At 41.7% G+C, this 17,608-nt stretch overlaps 1 protein-coding gene across 1 annotated transcript; it reads left to right on the forward strand.

The window, feature by feature from the left end:
• The first annotated feature begins 5,232 nt into the window (after window positions 1-5,232).
• Window positions 5,233-17,608, forward strand: LOC139579509 (NLR family CARD domain-containing protein 3-like). Its single transcript, XM_071408254.1, has 9 exons — window positions 5,233-5,971; window positions 8,492-8,608; window positions 8,952-9,036; window positions 9,144-9,372; window positions 10,116-11,907; window positions 12,171-12,344; window positions 15,999-16,172; window positions 16,375-16,421; window positions 16,940-17,608. The coding sequence occupies exons 1-9, from the start codon at window positions 5,574-5,576 to the stop codon at window positions 17,491-17,493; spliced, it is 3,570 nt and encodes a 1,189-aa protein (XP_071264355.1). The 5' UTR covers window positions 5,233-5,573; the 3' UTR covers window positions 17,494-17,608.

Raw genomic sequence — 17,608 nt, forward strand, 5'->3', positions numbered from 1 at the left:
TTAGCTTGAATTGAATGTTCTTAACCTCTATATCTGACTGTGATATGTGGTTGTCTCACCTAGCTATTTTAAGATTATTTTTATTTATGTCCGGGGTCCCCCGAGATTATGTTTATGTAGAAGAATTGAGAAGCTCAGTTCTGGTGACTTTTTAAAAAGACATTCTACTCCAAAATGTATTAAAATGATGCTGATACCATCTAAAATATAATTTCCACCTCCATAAAATAGCCCAATAAGATATTGGTAAAAATGATGTTAAATGATTTTAGCATATTGTTCCATATAACATAAATGGATGGTATATTATCAGATGTTAAATGATTTTAACATATTGGACCACATAGCCTGCATGGATGGTATATTATCTGATGTGCTATTAGCAGTAAGCATTATCAACTGTAGCCCAACTGATGCAGCATAGTGGCTATAAATAAATAGGCTGAAGAATGGGGTTGCCTATCTGCATTTAATGTAATATTTTAAATAGTTAGCATCTATTAATGAATTGTATGTCCCAAATAACATGCATTAACACAGTGAATAAAATGTAGGACTACCAGTTAGGCTAACTTGGGGTAACAAGCCCCATGCCTGTGCTTCTCCCAGAAACCATGTCACAATATTTCTGTCAACACTTTCCCTGGTTGCCAAAACTTATGTGTCATTTATCAGACACTCTTATCCAGTGCGACTTACAGAAGAAATTAGGTTGAAGTTCTAAGTGATCTCTGGTTGCCACAACTCTTGCTCAAATACAAATGCCACCTGTCTAATCACAATTTAAGTCACTCCATAAAATGTTTGTTTTTTAAAGGTAGAGTGGCGTTTTACCCCAAGTTACCCTACAATTGACTTGTGTTACATTTAGCCTCACTCTTGTCTATGCACTCATGGTGAATTGTGGTAAGGTTTTAACGATGACTTTGCTAAAAACTCCAGGTTTAAAATGGTGCAGTTTGTACATATTTAGCCGTTTAAAAATAAATAAAGTAGGAATGGAACGCTGGGATCACCCTCTTTTTAACAAAGGCCATTAATACTGCTGTTTTTCTTGCAATTACAAGAATTGTTGTGCATTGACTGCTTGTCAGAATGCAGGTTTCCCTCCCTATGGCTCTTGTAACTTGAATGCATCTTGAGAGGCCTATTTATCTTGCATAGAATACACAACAACAAGCTGTCTAGGTAAATAGATCAACTATTCTACTATGGGGTTGGATGATTTTTTTATTCAGAACACGTTTTGTTTGCAGAGGAAAAGTAAATATGGACTGTTCTAGCGTTTTCAAAGTGTGCCTCGACATAAATATTTTTGGGGTGTGGCAGCAATGATTTTGCAGTGACACAGCAGCACAGTTAAATGACTGCAGCAAAAACACCGTTGCCTAGTAAACTGACCACTGAGTGTCAGTCTTATTCAAATCCTTTTCTCATTTTGAGGTTTTAATATTATTCTGGTTTACAGTTAATCTCAGGGTTTTATAGGTCCAGTATTATTCTGTGATCATCTGGTGGTTCATTGTGTCCTTTGTGATAATTGCAATGTCCTTACATTTTTTTACTTTTACATTCTAATCTATTTTGGAACATTATCTTTAATTAATTCCACTAATTTCTGAGACAAAATGAATTGTGTGGTTATATCATATAGTTTCCTTATAAGCTAGTTGTGACCTTTCAAGTGTTCGTTCTTATTAGGTGGAGGCACCCCATTACTCTATCCATGGTACATATACAGTCGTATGGTATATCTTCCCCCTGTATCGATCATGGACATACTGTCTCATGGTGATACACATACAGTGTCCTGTAGGCCTACATGCTACCCCAGCCTGGTCTCATAGACTAGATGTAATATAGTACATATAAATTCGGGGCCTTGTCTCTAAAATGAGTCTCTCTGGAGAACATGACACCAAAACTAAGAGGTGAGATGAGAATATTGTATAATGTATAAAGAGTTTATTTCCAAAATGTTAAATCCACCATTTTTTCACATTTGTGTTTTTTCATCATACATGGTTGCTTATGGGAACCTTCAATATGACTTTGCTCAGGTTTTGTATTAATATATTTCAGATGTGAATTAAAATGTTTTTTTAGTTTTTTAAACACATGCATTCAGAAAGTGTTCAGACCCCTTCACTTTTTCAACATTTTGTTACGTTACAGCCTTATTCTAAAATGTATTAAATGTTTTTTTTTCAAATGCACTGTATATCATTTGTTTAGCTTGACTGGAATGTGTGTATCCTGATTATTTGACTGTGATATGTGGTTGTCTCACCCAGCTATCTTAAGATGAACGCACTTACATATACCATATCTTAATTTGACTCAGTTTATCAAAGCAGGAAAATAATCCTGCAGCAACAGGAAATATTAATTATTATGTTGATTGTAATTAATGGACATTTTTTGTAGGGGTTGGTCCATTTTTCATTAAGGCTAATCAAGTCTGACAGGAAAATTCCTGCAATACAGGATTATCAAATTAAGATATGGCAACTGTACTGTAAGAGTCTCTGGGGCCGGTTTCCTGATAGCGATGAAACTTAGGCTTATGAGTGTTTTAAGATGCATCTTTCCTACAACGGCCGAAGATGAAACATGCGTTTCCCAAAACGGTCCCTTACGTTGTTGGAGCATGTGTCGATACTGATAGGATCGAAAGAAAGGGAGCGCTGTTCAGCTTTCTCCATTCAGATCTACCTTAACATTATAATTACTTCACAATAATGACGACGGATCAGCTTCTGGAGAGATATTACCACCTACAGCTGCAAATATTGAGGGGGCTAATACTAATGCGTACTCAATAAAAGTACAATAAATCGCATATTTGGCACATCATTGCACACATTTTAGTCTTCCGAATCATCGCCTGAGGTAGAGAACCTCATGATAAGCTGTAGACCACACAATCTACCAAGAGAGTTCTCATCTATATTATTCATAGCAATCTATTTACCACCACAGACCGATGCTGGCACTAAGAGCGCACTCAACGAGCTGTATAAGGCCATAAACAAACAAGAAAATGCTCATCCAGAAGCAGCGCTACTAGTGGCCAGGGACTTTAATGCAGGCAAACTTAAATCAGTTTTACCTCATTTCTACCAGCATGTCACATGTGCAATCAGAGGAAAAAACTCTAGACCACCTTTACTCCACACACAGAGACGCGTACAAAGCTCTCCCTCGCCCTTCATTTGGCAAATCTGACCATAATTATATCCTCCTGATTCCTGCTTACAAGCAAAAACTAAAGCAGGAAGTAATACAGAAGTGGTCAGATGACGCAGATGCTACACTACATAGACTGTTCTCTCTGCTACCGCACAGCAAGCGGCACCGGAGCGCCAAGTCTAGGACCAAAAGGCTCCTTAACAGCTTCTAACCCCAAGCCATAAAAATGCTGAACAATTAATCAATTGGCCACCTGGACTATTTACATTGACACCCAGCTCTATTTGTTTTTACAGTGCTGCTACTCGCTGTTTATTATCTATGCATAGTCACTTAACCCCTACCTACATGTACAAATTACCTCAACTAACCTGTACCCCTGCACATTGACTCGGTACCAGTACCCTTTGTTATTTTATTGTGTTACATTTTTATTATTTTTTACTTTAGTTTATTTAGTAAATATTTTCTTAACTCTTTCTTGAACTGCATTGTTGGTTAAGGGCGTGTCAGTAAGCATTTCACGGTAAGGACTACACTTGTTTTATTCGGCACATTTGACAAATAATAATTGATTTGATTTTTAAAATGATTTGTTTAATTTACGCAAGTTCAAAAGATTAAAGTTGTGTCTTTCAATGGCCTTCAACGTCTTTTATCAAAATAATCACACAAAAGCAGCGAACAAGTTCATTTAGGGGCATCAAACTCATTCCATGGAGGGCCTAGTGTCTCTCATCAGCTGGTGGGGATAATGAGAGAGTGTGTGGTGGACTTTACAGGTTGGTCCTCAGGGTGAGAGGTACTGTGGTCAATGTCTCCACCTAGCGGTCAAATACACAAATGTAACCAATAAGAGCCTTCCCCCCAGCAACTACAAATCTGGCAATTGTACTCAATGCCAAAAGTATGTAAGGTTTCTTGAACCTCAGATCGGATCGTGAAAAAATTCTAATTCTAATTCTAATTCTAAATGACCATCAATTGCGATTTTCACATTGTGATCTACGTGATTCGCTGCCTGTGCAGCTTATTTTACATATGAGAGACATTAAGGGAGTTACGTACTAGAATGTATGAGTACTGAAATGCCATTCGATGTGCTGACCCCAACAGCCCAGGGACCCTCCATTTCAAAGAAAGAGGACACTCGCTTTGTGAGTTTTATTGGGGGGGAATTAGCTCGGAGATTTAACAATGCTCCTATGAAGGATCTAACAATTAACTTTACCTTTAAGATGCTTTTGAGAAACTGGGCCCTGGATAAAAACATCTGCTAAATTACAAAAATTTTGCATGAAAATGTTTTACATACAGATCTCATATATTGATGTCACAAATGTATTATTTGTACAGTTCTTTATAACAAATGTAGTTATTTGTTACATTTGACTGTGTAAAACCTAGACGTACTACTTATTTATCTGAGAGTGATGCAGATATATAGCATTATGCAAAGAAAACATGATTATTTGTCTCTCTGAAATGAAACCGTCAAGTGATAGATTTTAAACAAACATATGTTGGGGTGGCATATGGTGGTTAGAGTGTTGGGCCAGTAACCGAAAGGTTGCTAGATCAAATCCCTGAGCAGAAAAGGTAAAAAGCTGTTGTTCTGCCCTGAACAAGGCAGTTAACCCACTGTGCCTAGGGCGTCATTGTAAATAAACATTTGTTCTTAACTGACTGGCCTAGTTAAATAAATAAAATACAATTTCATTGAACAACCCCATGCCATGATTAGATAGTGAAAAAAAAACGTATCTCTTTGATAATGTATTTAAAACATAAAAGCTCATTTACCAACATTTCTGAAAAAATAGCCTTTTGGAATGAATCTCTTCTCATGTTTCCCCATCTGAGTTCAGAGTAAATGAGAGATGGAATTTTTGTCCCTGTTGTGTTGAAGCCCAATCAAGCAGGAGAGACCAGCCTCCCCTGTACCCAGCTGTGTGTCCATGAAGAGTCTACCTATAGAGTTGAGAGAAGTAGACTTTTCTACTGAACAAAGGTAAGAAGAACTCATGGGTCATGGTCAGTGAGTTTAACAACACTGTCTCTAGTCATCGCTCATCTCCCATGTTCCCATTTATTTTTGTTGTTTTCATAATCCATAGGCTAATCCTTTTTTCCATTTTCATAGTTCTAAAACAATATTAAACAAACACAACATTCCCTCCGTGTGTGTATGTGACAAACAGTGACACATTATATTATTATTATTATTGACATTTAACAAGGAGATGAGATATCTGTTTAGTAAATGTTTTTTTTCTAAGTGATAATGAATTAAAGAGAACAATTGACATTCAAGAATAAGTTGTCAATGTGTTAACTACAACCAACATGCTGCATCTCTGTTTAGGGTTCAGTGCTCTAAAATGAGTCTCTCTGGGGAGAGAGAGGAGGGGGTCCCTGCCTCTGAAATTAGACTTTCTGGGGAGAGAGAGGAGGAGGGCCCTGCCTCTAAAATGAGTCTCTCTGGGGAGAGAGAGGAGGGGGTCCCTGCCCCTAAAATGAGTCTCTCTGGGGAGAGAGAGGAGGGGGTCCCTGCCTCTAAAATGAGACTCTCTGGGGAGAGAGAGGAGGGGGTCCCTGCCCCTAAAATGAGTCTCTCTGGGGAGAGAGAGGAGGGGGTCCCTGCCCCTAAAATGAGACTCTCTGGGGAGAGAGAGGAGGGGGTCCCTGCCTCTAAAATGAGACTCTCTGGGGAGAGAGAGGAGGGGGTCCCTGCCTCTAAAATGAGACTCTCTGGGGAACATGATTCCAAAGCTAAGAGGTGAGATGACAATGTTGTTTAAGAATTTATGAAGAGTTTATTTCCAAAACGATATATCCACAGATTTTATCAGTTAGAAATTTTAAACTGTGCAGGAACATTTCTGCCACAACAGATCAAATTAAGATATGGCAACTGTACTATAAGTTTGTCTGGTGCCGGTTTCCCGATAGCAATGGAATTTAGGCTTACGAGTGTTTTAAAGATGTATCTATAATAGAATGGCCGAAGATGTAACATGTGCATAGTTTGTTTTCTGTATATATGAATTACAAATCAGCCTTTACTTAAATCATGTTTCTAGTCTATTGCATAGTTACAATGTGTAATCATTGATGTCCCAGGAGCAGGAGTGGTAAACACTGTTGAAGTGTATAATTGTAACGCATACATGCAGACACAGCATCATTCAAAGAATGGAGTTTGATAGACCTGGTATTGGATATGACTGAAAAAGAATGTCTCACAGAGATTCATACCTGAACCGCATCTTTATTTGCCAAAGAAGAGTACATGATCAGTGAAGATATTCAATGTACAGGCTACAATGTGGGGATCCATGCGTGGTAATAACTACAGTACATGTATATAGGACTTGCATTCTTGGCACAATAAAGTTATTATATTCTACTCAATCCATAGACTTCATTAATGCCATTCAGACTTGAAGTTGATACAATAACTAGGATAGCTGAAGTTCATAGATTGGTATGACTATTAGTTCAGAACCTAACGTTTTAGGGTCCATACACAGATCGGCTACATACTGTAGCTAGCTACACCTCCATAAGTGTAACGGATGTGAAATGGCTAGCTAGTTAGCGGGTACGCGCTAGTAGCGTTTCAATCAGTTACGTCACTTGCTCTGAAACCTAGAAGTAGTGTTGCACCTTGCTCTGCAAGGGCCGTGGCCTTTGTGGAGCGATGGGTAACGATGCTTCGTGGGCGACCGTTGTTGATGTGTGCAGAGGGTCCCTGGTTCGCGCCCGTGTCGGGGCGAGGGGACGACGTAAAGTTATACTGTTACATTGATGCTGTTGACCCGGATCACTGGTTGCTGCGGAAAAGGAGGAGGTTGAAAGGGGGGTGAGTGTAACGGATGTGAAATTGCTAGCTAGTTAGCGGGTACGCGCTAGTAGCATTTCAATCAGTTACGTCACTTGCTCTGAGACTTTAAGTAGGGTTTCCCCTTGCTGTGCAAGGGCCGCGGCTTTTGTGGAGCGATGGGTAACGACCGTGCTTCGTGGGCAACCGTTGTTGATGTGTGCAGAGGGTCCCTGGTTCGCGCCCGTGTCGGGGCGAGGGGACGGTTTAAAGTTATACTGTTACATTGATGCTGTTGACCCGGATCACTGGTTGCTGCGGAAAAGGAGGAGGTTGAAAGGGGGGTGAGTGTAACGGATGTGAAATGGCTAGCTAGTTAGCGGGTACGCGCTAGTAGCGTTTCAATCAGTTACGTCACTTGCTCTGAAACCTAGAAGTAGTGTTGCACCTTGCTCTGCAAGGGCCGTGGCTTTTGTGGAGCGATGGGTAACGATGCTTCGTGGGCGACCGTTGTTGATGTGTGCAGAAGGTCCCTGGTTCGCGCCCGGGTCGGGGCGAGGGGACGGTTTAAAGTTATACTGTTACATAGGCATACAGTTATTTTATCCTCCACTACACAATAAGCAAGTAAATAGTTTGCTAGCTATGTTACTTCAGCTGCACTGCACGGCAAGGCAAGCTTACACAATTGTACATTCAATTTGCAGTAAATGCTTTAGCTAGCTATATTCTTTACATCCACTGTTTCCCAAGACGACAGCCTGGTTTGCTGGTTTTCTCAGGAGTCCCTAAAACATTAAACAACACGAATTACAATGTTATACTCATGTCATAACACCAGCTAGCTAACTGGCTAATGTTAGCTAGTCAGCTAACTTGCTAAATAGTGATTTTCGTGAATTAACTTTATGACAAAAGAATATGCACAATCGTTTGTCTCTACAACCATATTACTAACTAACATATAACATATAACTAACATATTACTCTACTAACATATTCCTCTCAATTGTACATTTTTTGCTTGACTCGTTATGACGTTATAATTACTTACATTTGCTTCCCCCATAATGTTTTGTCAGCCATCTTTGCTGAAGAAAGTCATCAAGTCACCACTCGTGTCAAATTCATCATTGGAATCACTCGATATGATTGATCATATAAAAACCTTGGGACCCAAATGCATAACGAGTGCTCTATCTCCCCCTTGTGATGGTCTGGAGCAATGAAGCTTATATATCTCACTGACATTAAAACATCTAGAGATAGTTTTTAAACAAATACATTTCTCTCATTGAACAACCGCATGCCATAATTAGATAGTGAAAAAACACATCAATCTTATTCATCATTTCTTTAAACAATAACATTTTTCTGAAAACAGATATAAATCATTTTGGAATTCAACTTTTCTTATGTTTCCACATCTGAGCTCAGAGTAGATGAGATTGAATGTTTGTCTCTGTTGTGTTGAAGTCCAATCAAGCAGGAGAGACCAGCCTCCCCTGTACCCAGCTGTGTGTCCATGAAGAGTGACCAGTCTATGATTCCTCCTATAATGTTTAGAGAGGGAGACTTTTCTACTGAACAAAGGTAAGAAGAACTCATGGGTCATGGTCAGTGAGTTAAACAACACGGTCTCTAGTCATTTCTCCTCTCCCATTTTCCAATTTATTTAGGTTATTTTCATAATCCATAGGCTAATCCTTTTTTCCATTTTCATAGTCCTAAAACAATATTAAACAAACACACCATTCCCTCCCTCTGTGTGTGTGTGTGTGTGTGTGTGTGTGTGTGTGTGTGTGTGTGTGTGTGTGTGTGTGTGTGTGTGTGTGTGTGTGTGTGTGTGTGTGTGTGTGTGTGTGTGTGTGTGTGTGTGTGTGTGTGTGTGTGTGTGTGTGTGTGTGTGTGCACTCCTTTGATGTGTTCTCCACAGAAACCAACAGGAGAGATCAGAGTCAGAGATTCTCAGTGGTCAGTCTTCCCAGAGTCATCAAACAGACCTGGCCTCCTTATTCAGTGTATGTTGTTGTCCTGTTATGTACATACATTTTTGTTTACCTCAAGTAAAGTTGGATCTGTCAATCATTCATTAATGTGTTAATGAGACATTATTTATTTATTTCAGTTGCTTGAAGAGAATATTATGACATTTGTGAAGAATGAGCTGAATAGGTTCAAGAGGATTCTTAGTCCAGAACTCCCACAAGGCTTTGAGAGTCAGAAGCAGGATGAGGAAGTGGTGGACGCTGAAGATGAGAAGCAGGAGAGCAGTGCCAGGAAGGAGGCTCTGAAGATCACACTGCACATCCTGAGGAAAATGAACCAGAAGGAGCTTGCTGACACACTGGAGAAAAGTAAGAGCTTTCTGCCTCATGTTGTCTGCCTCATGTTGAATGCTATTTTGTAACAAACATTTAAAAGCTGTAGCTAAGGTTAAGCTAAAGTAGCTGTGTAACTCAATGATACTGTAGCAGGCTTAATCCCACATTGTAATGAAAGCAGTACTAGTTAGACATTTCCTAACAAGGTAATCATGCTGCCTGAAAGTTGAACAACGCTAGCCTTGATGAGGCCCTTATCCTCTTGGGGTTGTTGTGTGTAGCATGATTTCCTTAGGGTCAAGCGACCTGGCTTCAAGCCTCGGGTTAATACCCCCTCCTGCCATTTGCTACTCTGATGACCAAAAGTAGGATACTGTATAAGGGTCAAAAGCATGTCCTGTTAAGAGGGCTTTGTGATAGAGAGGCTGTGTTTTCTGAACAGAGGGAGTAGTGTAACGATCCTAACACCAAGTGACCTCGTCAACTAGCAGGGTTGTGTTGATTAATTTAGACAGAGAAGAGGAGAGACAGAGAGAGGCGAGAGACAGTGAAGAGGAGAGACAGAGAGAGACCATCAATAATACCATTAATAATACCAATAATAATATAATCAGTCACACCAGTGTGAAATGCATTATGAAAACATTTACACATTTCTACAGGCAGTTATGAGAATAAATGATTATAATGTACAACTTTACAACACAATCCTACATTACTGTAGGCATTAAAACAGACAGTAATATTAATATCCTCTGTGTTATTTCTTCATTCAGAAGAGCTTGCTGTGATTTGCCAACGTGAACTCAAATCTAATCTAAAGAAGAAGTTTCAATGTGTATTTGAGGGGATCGCTAAACAAGGAAACCCAACACTTCTCAATAAGATCTACACAGAGCTCTACATCACAGAGGGTGGAACAGGAGAGGTCAATAATGAACATGAGCTGAGACAGATTGAGACAACAACCAGGAAACAAGCAAGACCAGAGAGAGGAATCAAATGTAACGACATCTTCAAACCCTTAACTGGACAAGACAAACTTATCAGAACTGTGCTGACAAAGGGAGTCGCTGGCATTGGAAAAACAGTCTCTGTGCAGAAGTTCATTCTGGACTGGGCTGAAGGAAAAGCAAATCAGGATGTCCAATTTGTATTTTCATTCCCTTTTCGGGAGCTGAATTTGATGAAAGGAGAGAAACACACTTTGATTGAACTTCTCAATCACTTCTCAATGGAAACCAAAGAATCAACAATCTCCAACTATGACAAGTACAAAGTTCTGTTCATCTTTGATGGTCTGGATGAGTGCCGACTGCCCCTAGACTTCCAGAAGAACAAGATCTGTTGTGACGTCACAAAGTCAACCTCAGTGGATGTTCTGCTGACAAATCTCATCAAGGGAAATCTGCTTCCCTCTGCTCTCCTCTGGATAACTACCCGACCTGCAGCAGCCAATAAGATCCCTTCAGGGTGTGTTGACCAGGTGACAGAGGTACGAGGCTTCAACGACCCTCAGAAGGAGGAGTACTTTAGGAAGAGATTCAGTGATGAGGACTTGGCCAGCAGAATCATCTCACACATAAAGACATCAAGGAGCCTCCACATCATGTGCCACATTCCAGTCTTCTGTTGGATTTCTGCAATAGTCCTTGAACACATGCTGAAACATAAGAGAGAAGAGATGCCCAAGACTCTGACTGAGATGTACACACACCTTGTGGTGTTTCATACCAAACAGAAGAATGAAAAGTATCTTGGGAAAGAAGAGACAGGTCCACACTGGAATAAAGAGGGCATTTTGTCACTGGGAAAACTGGCTTTTCAACAGCTTGTGAATGGCAATATGATTTTCTATGAAGAAGACCTGAAAGAGGCTGGCATTGATGTCAATGAAGCATCAGTGTACTCAGGATTTTGCACACAGCTCTTTAAAGAGGAATGTGGGCTGTACCAGGACAAGGTGTACTGCTTCGTGCATCTGAGCATTCAGGAGTTTCTGGCTGCTCTATATGTGCTCCTCTCATTCATCAACAACAATGAGAATCTAATGGCCGAATCGCAATCAAAGTACAGGAACTTTACTGCGCTGTTCAGAGACAAGCCTGAAGTTACTTTCTACAAGAGTGCTGTGGATAAAGCCTTACAAAGTGAGACGGGAAACCTGGACCTTTTCCTCCGCTTCCTTCTGGGCCTCTCACTGGAGTCCAATCAGAAGCACTTACGAGGTCTACTGACAAAGACAAGAAGCAGCTCACAGAGCCATGAAGAAACGGTCAAGTCCATCAAGAATAAGATCAGGGAGAACCCCTCTCCAGAAAGGTGCATCAATCTGTTCCACTGTCTGAATGAACTGAATGACCATTCTCTAGTGGAGGAGATCCAAAGCTACCTGAGCTCAGGAAATGTCTCCAGTGAAGAACTCTCACCTACACAGTGGTCAGCGCTGGTCTTTGTGTTGCTGACTTCAGAAAAGGAGCTAGATGTGTTTGACATGAAGAAATATTCCAGATCAGAGGAAGGTCTTCTGAGGCTGCTGCCAGTGATCAAAGCCTCCAGAGCTGCTCTGTGAGTACATAAAATGACATTTAATACTAATCATCAGGAAGAAACATTCCGTTTTGAGAAAATTCTGTATTATTGTAAAACACAATGAATCAATGGATAGGTTTTCACATTTGAATAACAATGTGACCATACAATTCTAGGAGACGGAAGATTGATCTATCTGTTGTTTGAGAGAATAACCAAATGCATCTGCCATTGTCCTTCTACACCACTGGTGTTAAATTAACAGTGTGTTTGTGAAGTCATGATGATCTCTCTGTCAGGCTGTCAGGCTGTGGAGTCACTGAGAAAGGCTGTGCTTCTCTGGTCTCAGCTCTGAAGTCAAACCCCTCACACCTGAGAGAGCTGGATCTGAGTAACAATGACCTGAAGGATTCAGGAGTGAAGCTGCTCTCTGCTGGACTGGGGAATCCCCACTGTGAACTGGAGATTCTGAGGTCAGTATTCCTGTAGTTGGTCAACAAGTTCACCAGATCCACGTGTTTACCAGGCACACGTAGTCCACACCATATGTGTTTGGACTTGAAGCTTACCATTTTAAATTTGGTGCTATGCTCCAGCATTTTGGAATTGAGATTTGTTTCATTTTAGCAGTACAGAATGTCACCTTATCTTTGAGCGTAATGGTGAGAGGTTAGCATGTTTTGTTGTATTATTAATGATTCATTCATGATTTTTCTTAATCATGGCATTACTAGGATTAATTTAATAGTGTTTAGAAACATGTTATCTACTCACTTAGAAAGAAAATTACTCCAGTTATCATCCACCATTCAGTTACTATTGGGCAAAACATAACCCAAAACACAACCAAATCAAGCTTGATGTAGTCATTGTGTGCAAGGAATATGGGACAAAGCACTAAACGTTTGACTACTTTAATACTGTCACGCCCTGACCTTAGAGAGCTTTTTATGTCTTTATTTTGGTTTGGTCAGGGTGTGATTTGGGTGGGCATGCTATGTTCATTTTTCTATGTTTTGTATTTCTGTGTTTTGGCCGGGTATGGTTCTCAATCAGGGACAGCTGTCTATCGTTGTCTCTGATTGGGAACCATACTTAGGCATTCTTTTCCCACCTGTGTTTTGTGGGTAATTATTTTCTGTTTTGTGTTTCTGCACCTGACAGAACAGTTTGTTGTCGTTTTGCTCTTTGTTATTTTTGTTCTAGTGTTCAGTTTTAATAAAAATCATGAACACTTACCACGCTGCGCTTTGGTCCGATCCTTCCTCATGCAACGATGACCGTGACAGAACTACCCACCACCAAAGGACCAAGCAGCGTGGTAAGGAGGAGCAGCGTGGCCAGGAGTATGAGACAACCTGGGAGGAGGTAGAGAAATGGGCGGTCGACCCAGGGAGAGTGCCAGAGCCCGCCTGGGAGTTTATGGAGCAGTGCGAAGAGGGATACCGGAGGATGGAGTCGGCGAGACAAACACGGCTGGCAAGGAAGCCCGAGAGGCAGCCCCCCAAAAAATGTTTGGGGGGGGAACACGGGGAGTGTGGCAGAGTCAGGTTGGAGACCTGAGCCAACTCCCCGTGCTTACCGTGGCGGGCGTCGTACTGGTCAGGCACCGTGTTATGCGGTGGAGCTCACGGTGTCTCCAGTACGCGTTCTTAGCCCGGTGCGCTACATCCCAGCTCCTCACATCTGCCGGGCTAGGGTGAGCATCCAGCCAGGACGGATTGTGCCAGCCCTGCTCTCCAGACCTCCAGTACGTCTCTACGGCCCAGGATATCCTGCGCCGGCTCTGCGCACTGTGTCTCCAGTGCGTCTGCACAGCCCAGTGCGTCCAGTGCCTGCGCCCCGCAGGTTCCGGGCCAAAGTCACCATCCAGCCAGGACGGATTGTGCCAGCCCTGCTCTCCAGACCTCCAGTGCGCCTCAACGGCCCAGTGTATCCGGTGCCTCGGCCAAGGACAAGGCCTCCTGTATGTCTCTCCAGCCTGTTGAGTCCTGTGTCTGCACCTAGAACTAACTCTCCCGTATGTCTCCCCAGCCTGGTGAGCCCTGTGGCAGCTCAACGTACCAGACTGCCCATACGTCTCCTACCTCCAGTGATGATCCACGGCACGAAGCCTCCAGTGATGATCCACGGCACGAAGCCTCCGGTGATGATCCACGGCACGAAGCCTCCAGTGATGATCCACGGCACGAAGCCTCCAGTGATGATCCACGGCACGAAGCCTCCAGTGATGATCCACGGCACGAAGCCTCCAGTGATGATCCACGGCACGAAGCCTCCAGTGATGATCCACGGCACGAAGCCTCCAATGAGGGCCTCCAGCAGCGACGCTCTCCAGTCCGGAGCCTCCAGCGACGACGTCCTCCAGTCCGGAGCCTCCAGCGACGACGTCCTCCAGTCCGGAGCCTCCAGCGACGACGGTCGCCAGTCCGGGGCCCGCAGCGATGACGGTCGCCAGTCCGGGGCCCGCAACGAGGGTCCTCAGTCCGGTGTCGGCGGCGAGGGTCCCCACACCTGAGGCGCCACCTAAGCGGGGTGAGCCAGAAGTGGAGCGGGGTCTACGTCCCGCACCAGAGCCACCACCGAGAATAGATGCCCACCAGACCCTCCCCTATAGGTTCAGGTTTTGCTGCCGGAGTCATTTTTCTATGTTTTGTATTTCTGTGTTTTGGCCGGGTATGGTTCTCAATCAGGGACAGCTGTCTATCGTTGTCTCTGATTGGGAACCATACTTAGGCAGCCTTTTCCCACCTGTGTTTTGTGGGTAGTTATTTTCTGTTTTGTGTTTCTGCACCTGACAGAACAGTTTGTTGTCGTTTTGCTCTTTGTTATTTTTGTTCTAGTGTTCAGTTTTAATAAAAATCATGAACACTTACCACGCTGCGCTTTGGTCCGATCCTTCTTCATCAGACGACCGTGACAAATACACTATACGTGAAGTGGTCAGAATACTTAAGAAGATACATAAAGTGCTTTCATTTCTAAATGGTGAAAGAGATATGTATGAAAATACCCTCAAATAAAAGGTGACATAATATACTGTCACATCATATGAAACATTTGATCTAAAATGCTGGAGTATAGAGACATGTTTAAAATGTTAGCTTCACTGTCAAAATAGGAATGATGTGGGCTGTATACTGAATACAATTTACGTATCTAGTTCTCCCATTTGAAGAAGTTGTAATTATTTAGACAAATTCACTTATATTGTATTAAAATAGTCAAAAGTTTAGTGTTTGGTCCCATTTTCCTTGCCTGCAGTAATTACATCAAGCTTGTGACTCTACAAACTTGTTGAATGCATTTGCAGTTTGTTTTGGTTGTTTTGGATTATGTTTTTCCTAATAGAAACTGAATAGTGAATAATATCCTGTGTCATTTTGGAGTCACTTCACTTGTATTGTAAGTAAGAATAGAAAATGTTTCTGAACACTTCTACATTCATGTGGATGCTACCATGATTATGAATAATCATGAATTAATTGTGAATGATGATGAATGAGAACTTTACAGAGACATATCATGCCCCCTATGTTATTTGTAATGGTGAGATGTTAGCTGTTTTGTTGTAGCCTCTGTAACCTTCTCGCTCATTTTTCATGATTGATTCCCTATTTTTCTTAATTATAGCATCATCAGGATTATTTTAGTAGTGTTTAGAAACATGTTATCTACTCACTTAGACAGAAGATTAATCCAGTTATCATGAACCATTCAGTTACTATTGGGCAAAACACAACCCAAAACACAACCAAAACAAACTGCAAATGCAGCCAACGAGTGTGGGACCAAATACTATACTTTTGACTACTTTAATACACTATGAGTGAATTGGTCAGAATACTTATGACTTATTCAAATGGAGAGAGTAGATACATAAAGTGCTTTCATTCTGAAACGGTTAAATAGATATGTATGACAATACCGTCAAATAAAAGGTGACATATGTGTACCTCATATTTTTCTCTCTACAGGCAATACTTTGATAATTTGTCATTTGTAATATTATATACATTTATGAATAGATATGGCAGGTTTCAGGACACTGATATATCTGAATATGTTGAAGATTTTCACCACCAAAGAATAGCAGTGTGAATTTAAAATTGTTTTACTCTTTGCAGGCTGTCAGGCTGTCTAGTCACAGAGGAAGGCTGTGCTTCTCTGGTCTCAGCTCTGAAGTCAAACCCCTCACACCTGAGAGAGCTGGACCTGAGCTACAATCACCCAGGAGACTCAGGAGTCAGACTGCTCTCTGCTGGACTGGAGGATCCACAATGGAGACTGGAGAAACTCAAGTATGTAGAGGGTTTATGTCAATGTTCATATCAGACATGTTTTAGTTATCAGGCTAGTTAAGCCAAACATTCTTACCACCACTTGGACAAAGTTATATGCTGTGTGCGTGCGTGCGTGCGTGCGTGCGTGCGTGCGTGCGTGCGTGCGTGCGTGTTAACATGTATCACTCAATGAATGTCTGTTCTGCTTACCTCTACACAGTGTGGAATATGGTGGAGAGTACACAATGAAACCTGGGCTTAGAAAATGTGAGTGTTGACTGCTGTGAAGAATATGACTAAGAATAAGTCTTAATTCAAGATAAGTCAAAGACCACCATCATTACTTACTTGGTCATATTAAATATCAGCTGTAGTTCTACAGAAGCAGAAATCAGAAAAAGTGTAGAAAGAGTTGCTTTGACAATATGTTTGTCTGTGTATGTGTGTGGCGTATTTGTGCTACATAAGAAGTGTGTGTGTGTGTGTGTGTGTGTGTGTGTGTGTGTGTGTGTGTGTGTGTGTGTGTGTGTGTGTGTGTGTGTGTGTGTGTGTGTGTGTGTGTGTGTGTGTGTTCATACAGGTGTGTGTGTAATTAATGGGAATAAATGTGTTTTATATTACCATACAGTATAACATATAATCATTCAACAAGTCTCAAGTTACATGAACTTCTTCTTTTGAAACCTAGAAACATCTACATTAAATTAATTAGTGAAAAGTGAGTTAACATTCTAATGTGAATGATGATGATGATTTCTAATATTGTGTCTGGTTTCACCCATCAGATGCCTGTGATCTCACACTGGACCCAAACACAGTACACAAACACCTCTCTCTGTCTGAGGAAAACACAAAGGTGACATGGAGGATAGAGAAGCAGCTGTATCCTGATCACCCAGAGAGATTTGACTACTGGAGCCAGGTGCTGTGTAGAGAGGGTCTGACTGGGCGCTGTTACTGGGAGGTAGAGTGGAGTGGGAGAGAGGCTAATTTAGGAGTGACATATAAAGGAATCAACAGGAGAGGAAGGGTTAAGGACTGTGGGCTTGGATCCAATGACAAGTCCTGGAGTCTGTTCTGCTCTGACAACAGTTACTCTGCCTGTCACAATAATAATCCCACTACCATAGACGTCCCCTCCTCCAGCTCCCACAGAGTAGGAGTGTATCTGGACTGGCCAGCCGGCACTCTGTCCTTCTACAGAGTCTCCTCTGACACACTGACCCACCTGCACACTTTCTACACCACATTCACTGAGCCCCTCTATCCAGGGTTTAATGTTTGGGATGACTCTTCAGTGTCCCTGTGTCAGGTGGTCCCTGTGTCAAACACAACATGATGTTTCACTCTAACCATGTGTTTTATGTTTGATCAGAATATGATGTTTAAATACGTGGAATAACACACCAGTTTGGACCAGTTTCTTCCTGTAAATAATAAACATGGTAACTCTG

The sequence above is a fragment of the Salvelinus alpinus genome, chromosome 1, assembly GCF_045679555.1.
Source record: "Salvelinus alpinus chromosome 1, SLU_Salpinus.1, whole genome shotgun sequence".
NCBI lineage: Eukaryota > Metazoa > Chordata > Actinopteri > Salmoniformes > Salmonidae > Salvelinus > Salvelinus alpinus.